This window comes from Pyrus communis, chromosome 15, assembly GCF_963583255.1.
Source record: "Pyrus communis chromosome 15, drPyrComm1.1, whole genome shotgun sequence".
Taxonomy (NCBI): Eukaryota; Viridiplantae; Streptophyta; class Magnoliopsida; order Rosales; family Rosaceae; genus Pyrus; species Pyrus communis.
In genome coordinates this window covers 5,702,614-5,720,850 of record NC_084817.1, presented here as the reverse complement: position 1 = coordinate 5,720,850, position 18,237 = coordinate 5,702,614, and the positions used below count along the sequence as shown (strand labels likewise).

Here is an 18,237-nt window from a genome sequence, read left to right as displayed (position 1 = left end):
TCCGGGTTGTTAATTCCACGTTAACCTATAAATGAGTCCTCATGATCATCATGTCATCAACTTAACGAATGATCACAAAGTTCAACATCTAAACCGCATAAATTGATATGATTCTAAAACATCATAGTACAATGTTAGCAAATTAGAACATGGCGGTCCATTTCGAAAATTACAAGATGTAGCATGCAATTAACCTTAAAAAGAATATAAGATATACGCTGGAAAATTAACTAATTAAAAGATGTCGTTTGCGTTGGTTTAAAAGAGAGCAAAATATGATAGGCATGGATACATATACCTATATATTCATGCGCACAGATATACATATACCTGTTAGAGTTAGGTGACGTAATTCGGAAAAGAAGATGAATGTACTGATAAAAGAAAATGGTTGCTGCTTCTTCTCTCTACAAATCATAGAGGAATAATTCTTTTCATTGATTACTACTCTCACATCACACAAGGCGTGTAAAAAGAGAATAAAACCATTAGGACTCTTTGCTGGATCACTCTCTCTCTAGAGGTGAATCACAACCGCTCATCTAGCTAACAACTAGGATCATTACATGACACTCATGGCCTTACATATTTGAGCCCTACACTTGGTAGTTTTAGCACAAGTGAATACACAATTCAACACTCCCCTTTAAGCTTTGAGCTGATTTGACTCCAAGCAAATCAATGAGGTAGTTGAATCGGTCCTTGGTCAAAGCCTTGGTGAAGATATTTGCCAATCGTTCACTTGTAGGGCAGTACACCAGATCAATTATACCATCGTGCAATGCATCCTTGATGAAGTGATATCTTCTATCGACATGCTTTGTCTTTTGATGAAACACTGGATTCTTAGTGATGGCAATTGCAGATGTGTTATCACACTGCAATGGAGTTGCTTCAGTTTGAAGTTTTCCAAAGTCCTTCAGTACAAATCTTAGCCAGATTGCCTGCGTTGTGGCTTTTGACGCACTAATCTATTCTGCCTCTGCAATTGAAAATGCAACATAATTTTGCTTGATAGATGCCCATGAGAACACTCCACTTCCAAAAGAAAATGCATAGCATGAGGTACTCTTACTGTCTTCAATTGATCATCCCCAATCACTATCACATAATCCAATTAGGATTGCTTTCTTTCCTTTCACATACTCCAAGCCATAATCCAAAGTTCCCTTTATGTAACTAATTACTCTCTTAGCAGTTACATAATGTTTGTTAGTAGGACAATGCATGAATCTAGCAAGTAGACTAGATGCATACATGATATCAGGTCTGGTAGCAGTGAGATACAACAAGCTTCCCATAATGCTTCTATACTGTTCTTCATTTATAGATCCACTCCCATCATTTTTACTCAATTTCTTAGTTGCTACAATTGGTGTAGTCACAGATTTGCATTCATCCAAACCAAATTTTTTCAACAAAGAAGAGGCATACTTCTTTTGATGAATAAAAATGCTAGAGTTAGTTTGAATGACCCCTATTCCTAGAAAGTGGTGGAGTAGACCTAACTATGTCATCTCATACTTCATCATCACGTCCTCTTTGAATTCTCTCAACATCTCCATGCTCCTACCTGTGTAGACAATGTCATTTACATAGATAAAAACAATTATGATATCATTTTCTCCCCTTGACTTGATATACAGTGTTGGTTCACTTAAGCTCATTTGAAAACCACAATGTGAGAAATATGTATCAGTTTCCCCATACCAGGCTCTAGGTGCCTATTTCAGTCCATAGCGAGCTTTATGGAGCCTATACACTTTATCTTCATTGCCTTTCACTACAAATCCTTATGGCTGTTCCACATACACTTCTTCATGCAATGCTCCATTTAAGAAAACAGATTTAACATCAAGTTAGTACAACTTCCAGTTCTTCTGAGTTGCTAAAGCAATGAGGGTTCTGATGGTGTCCAATCTAGCCACTGAAGCATACGTTTCATTATATTCCAAACCAGGTTTCTGAGCATAACCTTTGGCAACTAACCTTGCCTTGTTCTTTAAAACTGAGCCATCAAGGTTTAATTTGGTTTTGTAAACCCACTTAACTCAGGCTGCATTGTTGGTCTGTCAACTAATTCCCATGTGCCATTCTTTTCAATCATGGCCAACTCATCTTGCATTACTTTTAACCAAGATTCATCTTGAGCTGTTTCTGCATATTTTTCTGGCTCCACAATGCACATATTGCATTAAGCAAGAACATCATTCAAATTCCTCCATTTCAAAGGTGTGTGATCATAAGACTGAGTGACATCAGTGATTTCTTGACTACTACTAGTTTATTCCCTTAAATGTGGAACACAACTAGATATGGGTGTTCTTTCAATCTCATTCATTCTAGGCTCAACTTCATTCTGACCCTATAAGTAGGTTACAGAGAATTGGCTGCTACTAGTTGACTTCCAATCCTAACTTGAGTCTTCATCAAACACTACATCTGTAGACAAAATTAGCTTCTTAGAGTTTGGATCAAATATTCTATAGCCTTTCTCACATGTTGCATATCCAGCAAACACCCTTTTTGTGCTCTTCGATTCAAGCTTATGTCTTAGTTCAGTTGGAACATGTACATAACACTTTGAGCCAAATATTCTCAGATGAGCAATACATGGTTTTCTCCCACAATAAGCTTCAAATGGAGTGATGTTGTCCAGAGATTTTGTAGGACACCTATTTAGAATGTAGACTGTAGTGTGAACAGCTTCAACCCAAAGATAGCAAGGTATTCCTTTGTCATGTAGCATTGATTTTGCCATTTCCACCACTATTCTCTCTTTCCTTCTACCACTCCATTTTGTTAAGGAGTGTAGGCTAGTGTAAGTTGCCTTTGAATGCCTAAATCATCACAGAATTGAGTGAATTCAGTGGACATAAACTTTCCCCTTCTGTCACTTCTCAAGCATTTCACTTTGAACCCAGCTCAATCATAGCTTTGAACTTCTTAAAATAGCTTAAAACTTCATATTTGTGCATGAGAAAATACACCCATGTGATTTTGGTGTGATCATCAATGAGCAACATGAAATACTTATTCCCTGTAATAAATTCGGTTCTCATAGGTCCACACAGGTTTACATGCACTGACTCCAGTGGTGCACTAGCTCTCCATGCTTGTTCTCTTGGGAAATCATCTCTGTGTTATTTTCCAAGTTGACACCCTTTACACACTTCACTGTGTTCTTCTAGGTATGGCAAACCATGTACCATATTTTTATCCTTTAACTGATTGAGCCCTTTAAAATGCAAGTGACCCATTCTTTTTTGCCAAATTCTTGTTGAATGAGACACATTGGTTTTCAACACCATCTGATCATTTGATGACAATGACAAAGGATAACATCTGTGTCTCTTCAATTCTAAAAGGATAGCATCTGTGTCTCTTCAATTCTAACTTAACAATGAGACAGTCAAGTGAAGGTCCATCAAATACACTGCACATCTTTCCTCCAAAAAGTAAGTAATAGCCATGCTCATCCATTTGTCCAACACTTAACATATTTTCTTTTAAACCAGGTAAATACATAACTTCTCTAATGTATTTTCTATCTTTATTAATGTTGATCACTAGTGAACCTATTCCAGCTACATCCATCAATGCTCCAGTTGGCATTTGTACCTTCCCTGCTACATTTGTTCTCACATCAACAAGAAGATCTACATTTCCTGTCATGTAATTATTGCATCCACTATCAATATGCTAATGACCATTCACATTTGACTCTAAGATAGCACTATTTGCATGTAAAAGGTTCCCTGTCACTTCTACTTGATTTGTATAGTTTGCCTTTTGCACAAGCTTTCCTGCAGTGCATTTTTTGGCCCAATGACCAAATCTGTCACAATTGTAACATTTTGGTTTCCCCTTATGCCTACATTCTCCAAAATGAAACTTGGACACACTTTGCATTGAGGTTTTGCACCTGCTTGACTCACAGATTGTGATGTTTGTTGAAACCTTGGCTTTGAATCCCATTTCTTACCCTTTGAGTTCCTTTATTTTTTATTTTTTATTTTTTATTTTTTTTTTTTGCCTGTTATTTACTAGACTAAGTATTGCTCTTACTCTGTCTATTTTTACCCACAGATAAAGAAGCAAAAGCCTTTTCAGTTGCATCGGAGGAGTGTAAATCAAAACGCTGCTCTTGACCTTTCAAAATTGCAATCACTTCTTGTAGCTCAATAGTTTCAAGGCATTTAGTATTTTTAATCACAAGGCATATAGGATCATAAGTTTTACTCAGACTAATCAACACTTTATGTACCATTCTTTCATTTGAAAGTGTCTCTCCAACGTTTTCATTTGATTAATCATCTCATTTAAATGAGTAAGATAACTAGACAAAGATTCACCATCTCGCATCCTAGCATATTCAAACTCACGCCTAAGATTTTGAAGTTTTACCGATCGTACCTTATCACCACCATGGTATTCTCCATATAACAGATCCCAAGCCATTTTAGATGAGTTTGCATTGGCGATTCGGGGGAAAATCTGATCGGAAACAGCATTTTGAATAATCCCGACAACTTTGGCATCCTTCATGAACATTTCAACAATATTTTCATCATCTTCATCCACAATTTCAGTTTCTTCAACCTTCGTTTTCTTCTTCTTTGAATCATCAGGGAGTATAATCCTTTTCTCTACCAATTTCCACAGTCCATGAGACTTGAAAATCGTTGTCATTTTGATTTTCTAGAACTCGTAGTTCTCACCAAAGAACATCATAGTCCTTAATTCTGAACTTCCAGATCCGGCCATCGTGGGCTCCGATGTGACAGGAAAACAAACTCGATTTTGATTTGTATGGAATTCTGGCAACTTTACCAGAATGGGAGTAAGCTTGAATGTAGCTCGAATGCTTTAACGTCAATGACGTTTTCAGCTTCACAGTCCACGCCCAGATCTTAATTGATCAAACCTGGCTCTGATACCATATTAGAGTTAGCTGATGTAATTCGGAAAAGAAGATGAATGCATTGATAGAAGAAAATGGATGCTGCTTCTTCTCTCTGCAAATCACAGATGAATGATTTTTTCATTGATTACTACTCTCACATCACACAAGGCGTGTAAAAAGAGAATAAAACCATTAAGACTGTTTGTTGGATCACTCTCTCTCTAGAGGTGAATCACAGCCACTCATCTAGCTAACAACTAGGATCATTACACATGACACTCATGACCTTACATATTTGAGCCCTACACTTGACAATTTTAGCACAAGTGAATACACAATTCAGCACATAGCTTATTTTCTAAATCCTAATCACAGCTTATAATTGAACAATACCAACAAAGGCAAACCTTAAAGAGAGCTAAGCTAGGGAAAATGTCATGATATTATTTACGAAGGATACTGTAAAATATGGTTATGTGGCATGGTATAATTAGCTTATGTGCTGATTTTATAAATCAAGGATAAGCCCATCTATTCCTTCCACATTAGCATATGTGCATAATGTTGTGTATATTAACATTGTAAAAGTCTTTTTGGGGGGGGGGGGGGGGGGGGACAAGTGAATTTGTTCATGTCCCACCAACGATACACCAGACAAACTATTAGTGGGTACGACGTCTATGAGCAATAAAATGTGTAGCTGCCATGATGTCTCGTCCCCAACTTTGGGAGTTAGATGCATGTTCCATCAATCTTTAGTCTTATAGTAAGCATTTTAAAAGTCTCCGTCGGCCACCATCATAATTAATTCTTGGACGTTTAAAATAAGAAAGTCGCTTAGATCTACTTAGGTATTCGTTTGGCTCGTTTAGACCCTTCTAAACCACCTAACTTGATCCCGACTCTCACTTAGACATAAAATAGAAAACTTCTATTTTGCACTTTATTTTTTCATAAATTGTAAGAGACTTATTGAATACTTGGATGACGACTAGGTGGCCTAGCTAGATTGTGACTCTCACTTAGATAAAAAATAAATAACTTCAATTTTGCATTTTATTTTTTCAATAAATTGTAAAAGATTTGTTGGGTACTTGGATGAATACTCATTATATGTTTGGTCCCCATGTTCTCAATATATTCTAGTACTTTATAATTTATATGTCAATTCTATTTTGCAATTTATTATATATCCTAATACAATTATGTATTTTTTTTAAAGTATAAGTAGACATTTATTTGTATTTTATATGATTATTTTAATTAAAATAAAAAACTGCCTAACCCTTCACCTAGGCCCGGTCCTTTAGCTAAACCCTTGCCTACCGTCTGACTAGGGCTTAGTGCCTTTTAGAGCCTTGATAGCAAGAATTAAAATTTTTATTTAAAAACACTTTGTATGTGTTTCTATGCAAAGAGAAGAAGTTCTTGGTTGAGTCTGTCTCTTAAGTGAGATCTTTAGGTTCCATTTTACTGCGAGAGAACTGCTCCATGCAAAAGCTATAACAAAGAATCTTCCTATAGATATATACTTGATGCCCTAATATACGTACGCATGAAAATCAATGTTGTGGAGTTTAATTGATGTAATCTTTACGTAATTAGCTAAGAAGGTTTGAATGACCCTTATGTATATCTGCCAGCTTCATCCTCAATACATTGTCATCAGCCTAAGCAAGACCATTTAACCAATCATCATCAGTCTTATCATCTCATTATCCTGTGCTAATTAGATCGATTATGCTCATGTGGGGATATACTTAAACGAAATACAGAAATAATCCAGCACCGTTGGGACCCATCTCACCTTTGAATTTATGATTAGGGCTCCGCCGCCAGGCCCGCCATACCTACTCCGGTTTTATATATGGAAATGCGTAGAAAGAAAGTCACATTAAATTAGCCAGAAATTTAGACGTCCTATGAAATTTGAAATGTTTAAAGAAAGTGACTTGACACTAAGTGGTTAAATTATATGTTAATCTCCAGGCAGAAATTAATAGGGTAGCAACTATAGCATGCAAGTCTAGGTTGGGGGTGCTTAACATCACTTTCATAATCAAATTCACTAGAATTAACGTTCTACTGTGTAACAAATAATTCATGAAAAGTCTCATTTTTTAGATAGTCCACTTAGCATTTCTCTTCATGTTTAAGCATGAAGGCAAGATAAATTTTTGTGGATGCTGAAAACATGGCCTTGTACACCAAGTATAACAAACAATTGGTTGAATTTTTTTTGTTTTAAGTTTTCAACAAATTGTATTATACTTGATGTACCGGACCGTACTCAGGGCACACTACAAAATCTCTCCAAAGGCAAGGCAGTGAAAAATTACATATTTCTGTTTCTCAACTATAAATTTAACCTACATATACTGGGCATTATTTTTGAAACAATTAATTAATGAAAAAAAAAATTAAAATCGTCTTCAGCGATCAGTATAAAAAATGATCAGATTCTGTACATATACTAGGCATTATATAATTCGTAAACTCGAGTCACGACCACAAACAAAGGAAGAACAAACGAGAAGAAAAATCAACGAGGAGAAAAGAAAACAAAATAGTTTATGATAACGATGATTTTTCTACTAAACTATTGCCAAGAGTTCTTGTACGTATCTGCACGACTTTCAAAGCAAAAATATATTTTTTCTACGATTTACTTGCATGCAGGTGTTTAGTTGTCATGACCAGACTGCCCTGGCCTGGCCACTCCATAAGCTGCTCCAAACCAGACCGCTCTCGTGAGTTGGAGAAAGTTATATGAATTTGAAATTTGTAAAATCTTGAAATATATAGTGTGGATGCACTCTTATAGTAACGTTTATCGTCAAAGTTAACGTTATTCTAAAGATAAACTTACATACATTGTTCTATTAATAAAATATCATAATAATTGTATATCCGTTTTATGTAAGTTTTTATAATTAAAAATAATCTCCTTTTTTTTTTATGGAAAACCCACATAAGTCATTTCATTTAACTCGCTTCCTTATCAAGTAGATTTGAAATATGTGCGTGGTAAAACTTAAATTGGTCCCTAAATTCCAAAATTACCTTCGTTGCTCGATTTCATGCTAAGGAGATTCAAAAGTCTATTGATTCTCCATCACATCATGTTTTTGGCACAATTTTCGTGTCAACATTATAAAATATTATGTAAAAAACATGAGATGATGGAGAATCCATGAATAGTCCAGTTTTTTAAAGAGTCTCTTTAACATTTCTCTTTCACCGTTGGGTTGGGGCAGGCTATCCTTTGCATGCTAAAAATTCATGACATTAGTGGCAAAAATGAGTTAGATTAGGGCATTTACATAAAAGCAGAAGATGTGTTGGGGCCAGCTAAGAGATTATAAGTTGGTTAATGGCTAGTTTGAGATTGTTGTGCTTAAAAAAATAAAAAATAAAAAAATATAAAAATAAAAAAGCTTATTAAAAAATTTTGCAACATCAAACGTGTTTAAAAAAAAAAAAATTGTTGTCAATAATAGTAGAAAAAAATGGTTTTTTTTTTTCAAAGCATAGTAATCAGTCCCCATTTACTAAAATTTTTAAATGGCAAGTATACCGCCACATATTTTATAAAATTACAATCATTGCCCCTACATTAAAATTTTTAGCTAAAATAGTCCCTGAGATTTGCATAACTCATCACTTTAGTCCCTAAGATCTAAAATCAATAGAAGTGGTCCTTGAGTTTGTCCACCATTAATCATTTTGGTCATTTCATGAAAAATTATATTAAATAATGACCAAAATGACAGACATACCCTCAATTTAATAAACAATGAGCCAAATGATTTGACAAAAATTGAGAGCATTTTTGTCATTTTAGCCTTATTTAATGGAGATTTTTCATGGAATGACCACAATAATTGATGTTGGACAAGCTCGGTACTACTTCTATTGATTTCAAATCTCAAGGGCTAAAGTGGGGAGTGATGCAAATCTCAGGGACTATTTTGGCTAAAAAGCCCCCTACATTATTCTCTTTGACAATTATTATATTACATTAAATACCATATTCTTAGCAATTTATATAAAAGTTTACCGTATAATTAGACACTATTTTTTTATTTTTTGTTAAAAGCAATTTTATCAAACACTTAACAACTTTATTTTACAACTATTTATTCTTATAATATAACTTAAGTAGTTTTTTTTTTTCTCTTTTTAAACACAGCAATACCAAACTAGAGGAAAAGACAATCCAAAAATAAGGAAGACCGCAAATAAAGGGTTTTTTTTTTTATTTTATTTTTTTTATGAACAAAATGAAGGGTGATTAAACCTTAAACACAAAATAGAAGATGGGTTGGAGATTCGTGCGTCAGGTCGTTCCCCATTGGACACAGCTAACACTAGAATAACTTCCCGCAACAAGTGGGGGCACAAACACAAATGCAATGCAGGGGAATCCTAATTAAATTTAATTTTAATCGAGAAATCTTAATAAAATTAAACGAAAATAATGAATATGATTAAATATAGGTGTGTAAAAAGATATAAAAAGTTTCATTTTGACTCGTTTAGAAATGTATTTAAAATGATTGAAATCACTTTTGATGAAAGTGTTTTGGAACCAATTCTTAGTAAAAATACTAATGAATCTTAGAAAATTAGATGACGCATTTCTTAAAAAAAACATATAACTGATGCTCTTACATAAAACACTTCAAGCGCTTTTCAAACCCAAAAACAATTTTATCAAAAACACTTTCAGTTATTTTAGAAACACTTCCATGTAAACAATTTGTCATTTTTCAATGTAGAGAATGAATATGAACTTGGAGACATATAAAAGAGCACATTGTGCTAATCAAATTAGTCAAGTCTAGGCCTATGGAAAAATCCACATATCCTGTTGTTTTACTCCTTCATATTGATTTGTTATTTATTTTATTAGTAGAATGATAGTGTTAGTGGATTAAATAATTAGTTATTATGATCGAAGAGAAGTAGTGGGATTAAACTCCCACCAAGTACATAGTTATGATTTGTTGTCAATATTTTAGTTACAAGGTGAGTAGGAATACAAATGCTCTTTAAAACTAAGAATTATTTTCATACATATTTGATCTCTCTAACATTTTTCAAATGCCCAATTGGATTATTAGTCCTCGTGGTAATAGGATAGTAGGAAGATATCCCTGTGGCGAAAAAAAAATAAGGATTTAAGCCCTTGTGGTGAAGTGTGTTAGGATTTTGGCCAAAAATTGAAAATTCCATTAACTCTCTGTTAATTATTAGCACGTGAGCCACACATATGTGGCTAAAACTAAACTCTCTGTTAATTGTTAACCAATGAAGCTTACATGTGAGTCTAATTTTATCATTTTAGTCTCAGATGAGAGCCTTATGTGCTTACAATTAAAGAAGAATTAACGAAATTTTCAATTTTAAGCCTAAATCTTAACACACTTCACCACAAAAGCTTAAATCTTTAATTGTTTTTTACCACAAAGGTAATTTTCCGACTATCTTATCGCCACCGGAGCCTTTTTCAAGTGAAAATATTAGCAGCATTCCCTTTTTATATTGGGGCCAAACCTTGGAAATCAGCACGACCCAATTTAATTAAATTTTAAGATCCGACTCCTTAGGCAATTTGGAATCCGCCCCTGCCTATAAAATCCCCGCAACGCTGGCATTTCGTAGACACAACACAAACAAAGCAAAAAAGAGGGCGCGCACAAAGAGAGATCTAGAGTCGCACCAAAGCAAGTCCAGAGAGGGACACAGAGAGCGCGACTGAGAGGCAGAAAAATATGGGTGGTTGGGCAATTGCGGTTCACGGCGGCGCGGGTGTCGACCCAAACCTCCCCATGGAGCGTCAGGAGCAGGCCAAACAACTCCTCACCCGGTGCCTCAATCTCGGCATCTCTGCTCTCCGCTCCGATCTCGCCGCCATCGATGTTGTCGAGCTCGTTGTACGTCTCCCCCCTCCCCCTCTCGACATTTCTCTCCATTTCAATCCCATAAAAATGGCATTCATGTCTTCCGTCATATCATACAAGACGGCATTCTAAATTATCCTAATTTATAACACGATATTAAACTCAGACTTAGCTGACCTAATTCGCGTTTGCATTTTTATTCGTTGCTATTACCCATTTGATTTTCATGTTCAATATCTTTTAATGCCGATTTAATCCCATTTCTGTGTTTGTTTTATGTGTATTTTCACGTGACCAAACAAGCCGTAATGATTTTCCAAATACTGAAAACTTTCCCGTTATGTTTTCCGAGTTTTTAGTCACGTTTTTAGTTTGCCCGGTTACCCTAAGCTGGCGGTGCATGATGCATGCTGGAACTTTCTCTTATAGTTTACACTCCTCAAAGACTATTTTATTTTTAATTATTTTTTTACTGAATATTGGTTTTATTATTAATTTTTGTGAATTTTTTTTGTCAAAAAATAGGTTCGGGAATTGGAAGCCGATCCCTTCTTCAACTCTGGCCGTGGATCCGCTCTCACCGCTAAAGGGACGGTTGAGATGGAAGCCAGCATCATGGATGGACCCAATAGACGGTGCGGCGCCGTTTCGGGCTTAACCACGGTTAAGAATCCCGTTTCACTCGCCCGCCTCGTCATGGACAAATCCCCTCATTCCTACCTCGCCTTCTCCGGCGCCGAAGACTTCGCCCGACAACAGGTTTATTATATTTTCACTTTAACCCCTTTCATTATCTATAATAATATTTAATACCCAAATGCAGAACCAAAATTTAAATTTGGATTCTTGACAAAAATAATAAATCCTTATACCAAAAATTTTGAATAAAATATAAACTCTTGTCTTGTTCCGCAGGTGTAATGAATCTGAATCTGAATCTACTGCAAAGATTCCACCTTACTGTTCACAGTGCCACACGTTTACTTAATTATTATTTTAGTTGATCTCCTTCCACTACTATCTCATATAGAAAAATAATATGGACTTTATTTTTAAATTATATTTTGTAAATTAAGTATAACGACAATTGATAGTTAGATTTTATTATTAATCCTTAAATCATGTGATCTACAAATATAATCTGAATAAAGATTTCATTTGTATATATTATTTTTCTGTGGAATCTTAATGGGGTTTTGTGTAATATTTTAGGGCGTTGAGGTCGTGGACAATGAGTATTTCATCACGGAGGATAATGTGGGGATGCTCAAATTGGCCAAGGAGGCCAACACAATCTTGGTACGTATATTCTGTTCATCAAGGGTAATTAATTAACGGATTAAGTACTTAGTACGTTTTGGGTCATATATTAATTAATTTTGGTCGCGGGCAGTTTGATTATAGGATTCCATTAGGATTGGAGAGTTGCAGCGCAGGTGTAGAGAGTCCGTTGGTCATGAACGGGCTTCCCATTAGAGTTTACGCCCCTGAGACCGTTGGGTGTGTGGTGGTAGATAGCCAAGGGCGTTGCGCTGCAGCTACATCCACCGGTGGGCTCATGAACAAAATGACTGGTCGAATTGGTGACTCGCCACTCATTGGTGCCGGTACCTATGCATGTAACCTTTGTGGGGTCTCGTGCACCGGAGAGGGCGAGGCAATCATACGCGGGACACTCGCGCGTGAGGTGGCAGCAGTTATGGAGTACAAGGGCCTGGGGCTGCAAGATGCAGTGGATTTTGTGATCAAAGAGAGGCTTGATGATGGCAAGGCCGGACTCATAGCTGTGTCTAACAAGGGTGAAGTAGCTTATGGGTTTAATTGTATGGGAATGTTTAGGGGGTGTGCTACCGAGGATGGGTTCATGGAGGTTGAGATTTGGGAGTAGAGAGGGATTTTGAAAGTGAAAAATCTTTCTGGGTTTGCTTTGTTGGGAGTCTTAGATACTAAATAATCAGTACCTAGGCTTTGTTTTGATGTTGGTGGAGGCTAATATCAGAAATGGATGCCTTTCATTAGGTGTAAACTTTAGTTGAAGTGGCACGTATTTTTCTCATTATCGTTAAATAAACAGTCAAAGCATTTCCATAATCTTCATTTCTTTTTAAATCACTACACAGTATAAATTTTGACAGTATATATTCTAAACTCTTCTTATTTACGAAGACATAATTTGAATTTGAAAATAAAAGGATCTGTTGGCAGATGTATTTTATTGACGAACTAACAGGACACAACTTTTTGTAGTCTCTACTAAAATTAGATGCCATTTCGTGATTGAAATGTACAAATTTTAGGTAGGGCATCCGAAAAATCTTGTTGTCAAAAGTAGCCAAATGATGTTTTCCTTAAAAAAAAAAAAAAAAAAAAAAAGAAAAAGCCAAATGAATGAAGATTCCTGAAACCACTTTTATCATGAACGTGCTGAGGCTTTGTGTTTGTCAAATTGCTGATAGTGATTCCTTTGACATGTTTGATAATTTAGATCATCTTCAATAGAAAAGGCTAAAGGTTTAAAAATAAAAAAAAACATTTGATTTGTCTAAAATCTTATCTTCATTTATAGCTGGGCTATAAATTATGAAATCCAACCGGTTATTATTTAGTCAAAAGGGCGTGGACAAATGTAGCCCCCTTTTAGTCCTATTTTTTTTGGGCCTCGCTCCTCATTTCCAATAATTGATTGAAATATAACGATTAGATTTGAAAACATCTAAAAACAGTTTAATTAAATTAATCAATAAATTTAAAATATAAATTTAAAATAAATAAATTATCAAGAAGGCTACATTTAATCATTCGGTTAGAGATAATATACATGATCTGACACTATTTATTTAAAATAAGTTTTTATAAAACCATAATTTTAATCATAACTATATTTAGCCCTTTCCGGGAATATAGCCAAGGACCTCAAACAAGTTAAGCCTGAAATTCTCATCAGAAGAATATGAAAAAGCAGAAAGGGATTCACATGTATTGCTGGCCCATATTGAGTCCTCACACAATTTACGTCCGATGAAACAAAAGATTTCAGAATAATATGGTCCTTCGGACGGTGGTTAGTTGGGCATAGCTTAACGTGTCAAGATTCCAGAACAACCAGCCAATTACCACATGCGCAACACTGCACGTGTGAGAACTACGGAAAAGATGGCACTGAGGCAAAAATAGGAAAATGATATTCTCCGGATCATTTTCTCCTAATACATTAAGTTCCGGGATTGGACCGTTGAAATTTGATTGAATGGTTAAAATTATTATAACTTTTAAAGTGGATCTCTGTTTGTAGCCGTTGATCAAATTTCAACGGTTCAGATCCCCGTACTTGGTGGATTAGGAGGAAATAATCTGAAGATGATCCCTTTATGTAAAAGTAGGGTTGAGAAATACTAAGACCATCTTCAAAGGAGATGTTAAAATTCAAGATGTAATGCCACTATTCATATTTGACATCAAAAGTCTTTCCAACTGAAGTGTTATTTGCTGACTGAATTTGAAGGCTTTGTGTTTTGGAGTTAAATTTGACATCAATTTCAAATTTATTTTTAATTCATTCTAATGGTGGGTCTTTTATTCTACTAACATTTCAACCAATAAAAAATTTGTTTCAACATTTTTTTAATAATAATTACAACCATTTAAAGTTTTATTTAAATAATAAAATAACATTTGACAATTCGATTGGAGAATTACAAAATTTGACATAATACTTTAGATTGCCACATCAGTCATCAATTGTAATTTGACTCTTATAATTTGACATTTCATTTGGAGATGGTCTAATGGGACTCAAAATTATGACTTTTTTTTTACTCTCTTTATAATAATTGCATAGGAATTAACGTTAAATCGTGAGGTGTCAGAAAGTCCATGAAGAGTCTAATTTTAAGAATCTCCTTAGCATTTATTCAGTAGGGTTTAGTAAAGTAGCCTAAATCTGAGAGTGACTCTATAGGCTTGTGGCTTATGCATGTCCTCTCTCACATTGGAATCTAATGCTGTTAATTAGGTGCTTACAAGAGTGGAAGAGATGATAGATGATTAACACCAATATTATCCTAACTTAATCATCTGCTAGCCCAATAAGAGTGGAGTTATATCTTAAAAGACCTGAGTGTCATTAGGAACAAAATCATATAATTAGAAGTTGTAAATTGTTTAGTCAAGCTTCCGATATTAGATTTCCAGCAAAGAAGAAGATATGAAGCAATTGATTAGGAAAACGCTAATGCCATCTCTACTGGAGCAGACGTAGAGAGACATTTGATTTGAAGCTGCAATATGCCAGCACATTCTTTAGCTAGACACGCCCTAATAACTTGTGCTGCATAATCATGTCAATCTTCCAAAGTTCTGGTCTTGTATCATTTCAAGTGAATCCACGGAAACCAGTTTTACTAATTAGAGAAGATGACTGCCCATTTGTAACATCCACATACTTTCAATTGTTTGGGGACACGTATTTCGACCGACCTAAATAATAACTCATATTACATTGATATTGTTGCAAACTTTACCATACATTCAATATTAGTTCGATATTAGATTGGACATGCTCAATACACATCTAGGTGTAGGGTGTTCGTCAAAGAATCGTTGCAATATGGAGAGGACAACCACTTAATGTGCCCAGTCACGTCGATTTTTTCTGAAGTACGTACGGATAAATCAAAGATTCCTTGAATCAGTTGCTATTTGGTATCGGATGCGATCACGGCACTCTTCGTCAAGTAGTCACAAAAGAACATATTGTTGTAAATACCCAGTCTGAAAAATAAAAAGTCTCTACATCACCCAACCAAATTCTTTTTCTACACATTCATTTCTCTCTTTCTTTTTCGTTTTTTTTTTAAAAAAAAAATCTATTTTATCATTAATCCCCAGTGTCAACTTAAATAACTTCAAAATTCAATCCAGCTATAGATAATTCAGTACATCAGGAATGCAAGTGCTACCAATTTTACGGAATAAGGTAGGATAAGTGTATAAGGCTTAGGCTTTGAAGTATATTGAGTTTCATGAAGAAAAAAAACGTTTATTTAGGCTCAAGGGGGCTTACTAGTGAGTAAAATATTAGGACATTGGCAAAATATGACAATGGTGATAAGCCCTAAGTGCCTTTATTATCTTTTAAGGTATCACAGGAATTGAAATAAATAGTTTAAAGCAAGTTTTAAAGATATATGGAGTTAAATATACACAATTTTGCATTTTAATATGCCATGCCACAAGGTTGTTTGCCATATAAAAGCATATTCCTTAGGTGCATCCAATCGACGTTGTGCTCTTGCGATTGTTTTAATTATGGTGGTGCGTTTTCCAATCCAACTTTGAAACTAACCTTCTTGCATACTTAGATTGAGATAGAAACATCCCATCTTTTAATGGTTGAACTTGCAATCCAAGGAAGTAAGTTACTTCACCATTCATACTCATTTCAAATTTATTGTGCATAACTTTAGTAACTTCAGAAACTACGGCATAAGAAGGTGAAAAAAAAAAAAAACAATATCATCCATACATATTTGTGCAACCATTAGATCATTGTCTACATTTTAGACAAACAAAGTTTTAAACTCAGGAATCTCTTTCTGAAGTAAGTGCAGTGATTAACTTGTTTTGGTTTGATGGATTGGATCATTGTCTAACTTTTCAATCCTGTCTTATTCATTTTCCAGATTTTTCATTTTTTCTTTCAAATCAAAACTGTGATTTCTGAATTTTTTTTATAGAGGCTAAATAAAGTTCCTTGTATTCGCAATAACCTCATCAGCATTAAACTCTTGATCATCTGACTCTTCCGATTTATTAGAATTAGTGAATGCAACAGCTTCTTTTTCCGAATCAGTGTCATCGTCAGACTCGCTGTCACTGCAAGTGTCGTTCATTCATTTCTTCTTCTCATATTTAAGCCCTTCAAGAGTGTTTGCAGAATATTTTACGTCACGACCATAACCTCAATATTTATAGCACTTTTTCGTATCTTGTTGATTTGCAAATTTTAAAGTCTTATCAACATTAAACTTTTCAGGTTTGGATTGGTTAGCTCCTGATCCAACGTTCTTACCTTTAAAGTTTTTAGTCTTCAAAAACTTTAAAAATTGACGAGTGAGAAGAGCCAACTGCTCATCATCCAATTCCCCAACTCCCCTCATTTTCATTTTTTACAGCTTTTAAGGCCATATTCTTACTCTTCTTGACATCAAGAAACTCTATTTCATAGGTTTGCAAAGCACCATTTAAATCTGCAATTTTTGGTTGAAACCCAGTAGGCAAAGACCTAAAAACTTTCTTTACAACTCTAGCTTTAGGAATACTCTCACCCGAGTTAGCAAATGGTACTTAATTTTTCATAAAATTCTGCATAAGTTTCATTCTCACTCACCTTAATCGTTTCAAATTGAGTTGTAAGCATTTGCAATCTGTAACACTTTTACTGTGTCATATCCCTTATGAGTCACCTGTAAGATATCCCAATCCCAAGCCTCCTTGGAAGTCTCAACCTTGACATATAATTGAATTGATCAGCACACGAAGCAGTGAATAGGGTCTTCAATCCTGTTTTGTTGCTTATGCAATGATTTTTCTCAGCAAGAGACGACTTGCAGTTTTAGGAACAACACTTCCAGGTATGATAGCTTCTGCTTCACCTTCACCAACTTCTGTTTTCTTTTTCGCTTTATTTTCCACGGTTTTCACAGGTGCAGTGATAGGCTTTTTACCACGCGCAAAAGGGTTAAAAAACCTATAATACTTGCAAGAATGATAAGGATATTGTAGTATAAATAATTTTAGCAAGATCGTTCTTTACAAGGATTATTAAATAATTCGTATCAAACCAAATTTCTGTTAATTATTGTAAAGCCAAGATTTTGGGATGATTGATTTTATGTCCTAACTTAATAAAAACGAATTTAATTAAAGAGAGTAGACAAATCTGCAATATTAAAAATGAGGAAAATGAAATAGTTTTGTAGAAATCAAATTAAGAAAGCACTAGGGATATGTCGTCACCTTAACAATCTTATAGAGTTCTTCCAATTACTTATGACCTATACATGCATATTTCGAAGGTTAGGTTTTCCTAATATGTGCCTACTTAGACTCCCAAAATAGAGCGTATATCAAACATACAATACGTTTGTGGTATTTAGATCAAATCTAAAAAACCATGCAACCCTTGAGTCGTGGTATTTATCCTAAGTGAACTTGCACATATTAATTACAAGAAACCTTCGTCAATTTCAGGAACCGACCTCCGACCAAAATTGCATCAAATTACTTTTCTAAATATTCTAATAGTCGTGAATCACTAAGACAAATAGATAGTTTAAACCAGTGATTAACAATTCAAAACCTGCATGCATATAATCATAAGCAAATTGAAGAGAAACTACATATTCATGTTAAAGCTCATGGCCT

At 34.9% G+C, this 18,237-nt stretch overlaps 1 protein-coding gene across 1 annotated transcript; it reads left to right on the top strand.

Annotated features, from left to right (window-relative positions):
- Positions 1-10,589: 10,589 nt before the first annotated feature.
- LOC137718750 (probable isoaspartyl peptidase/L-asparaginase 2) lies at positions 10,590-12,829 on the top strand. The gene is made up of 4 exons (XM_068458288.1): positions 10,590-10,845; positions 11,338-11,571; positions 12,025-12,111; positions 12,206-12,829. Exons 1-4 carry the CDS (start codon positions 10,684-10,686, stop codon positions 12,698-12,700), a joined length of 978 nt encoding a protein of 325 aa, XP_068314389.1. The 5' UTR covers positions 10,590-10,683; the 3' UTR covers positions 12,701-12,829.
- The last annotated feature ends 5,408 nt before the right edge of the window (positions 12,830-18,237 follow it).

Bases quoted from the DNA above. Each gene is read 5' to 3' on its own strand.
- LOC137718750 (XM_068458288.1), top strand. From the start codon at position 10,684: ATGGGTGGTTGGGCAATTGCGGTTCACGGCGGCGCGGGTGTCGACCCA. The intron at 11,572-12,024 runs GTTTATTATATT...GTAATATTTTAG, and splicing joins AAGACTTCGCCCGACAACAG to GGCGTTGAGGTCGTGGACAA. The intron at 12,112-12,205 runs GTACGTATATTC...GGTCGCGGGCAG, and splicing joins AGGAGGCCAACACAATCTTG to TTTGATTATAGGATTCCATT.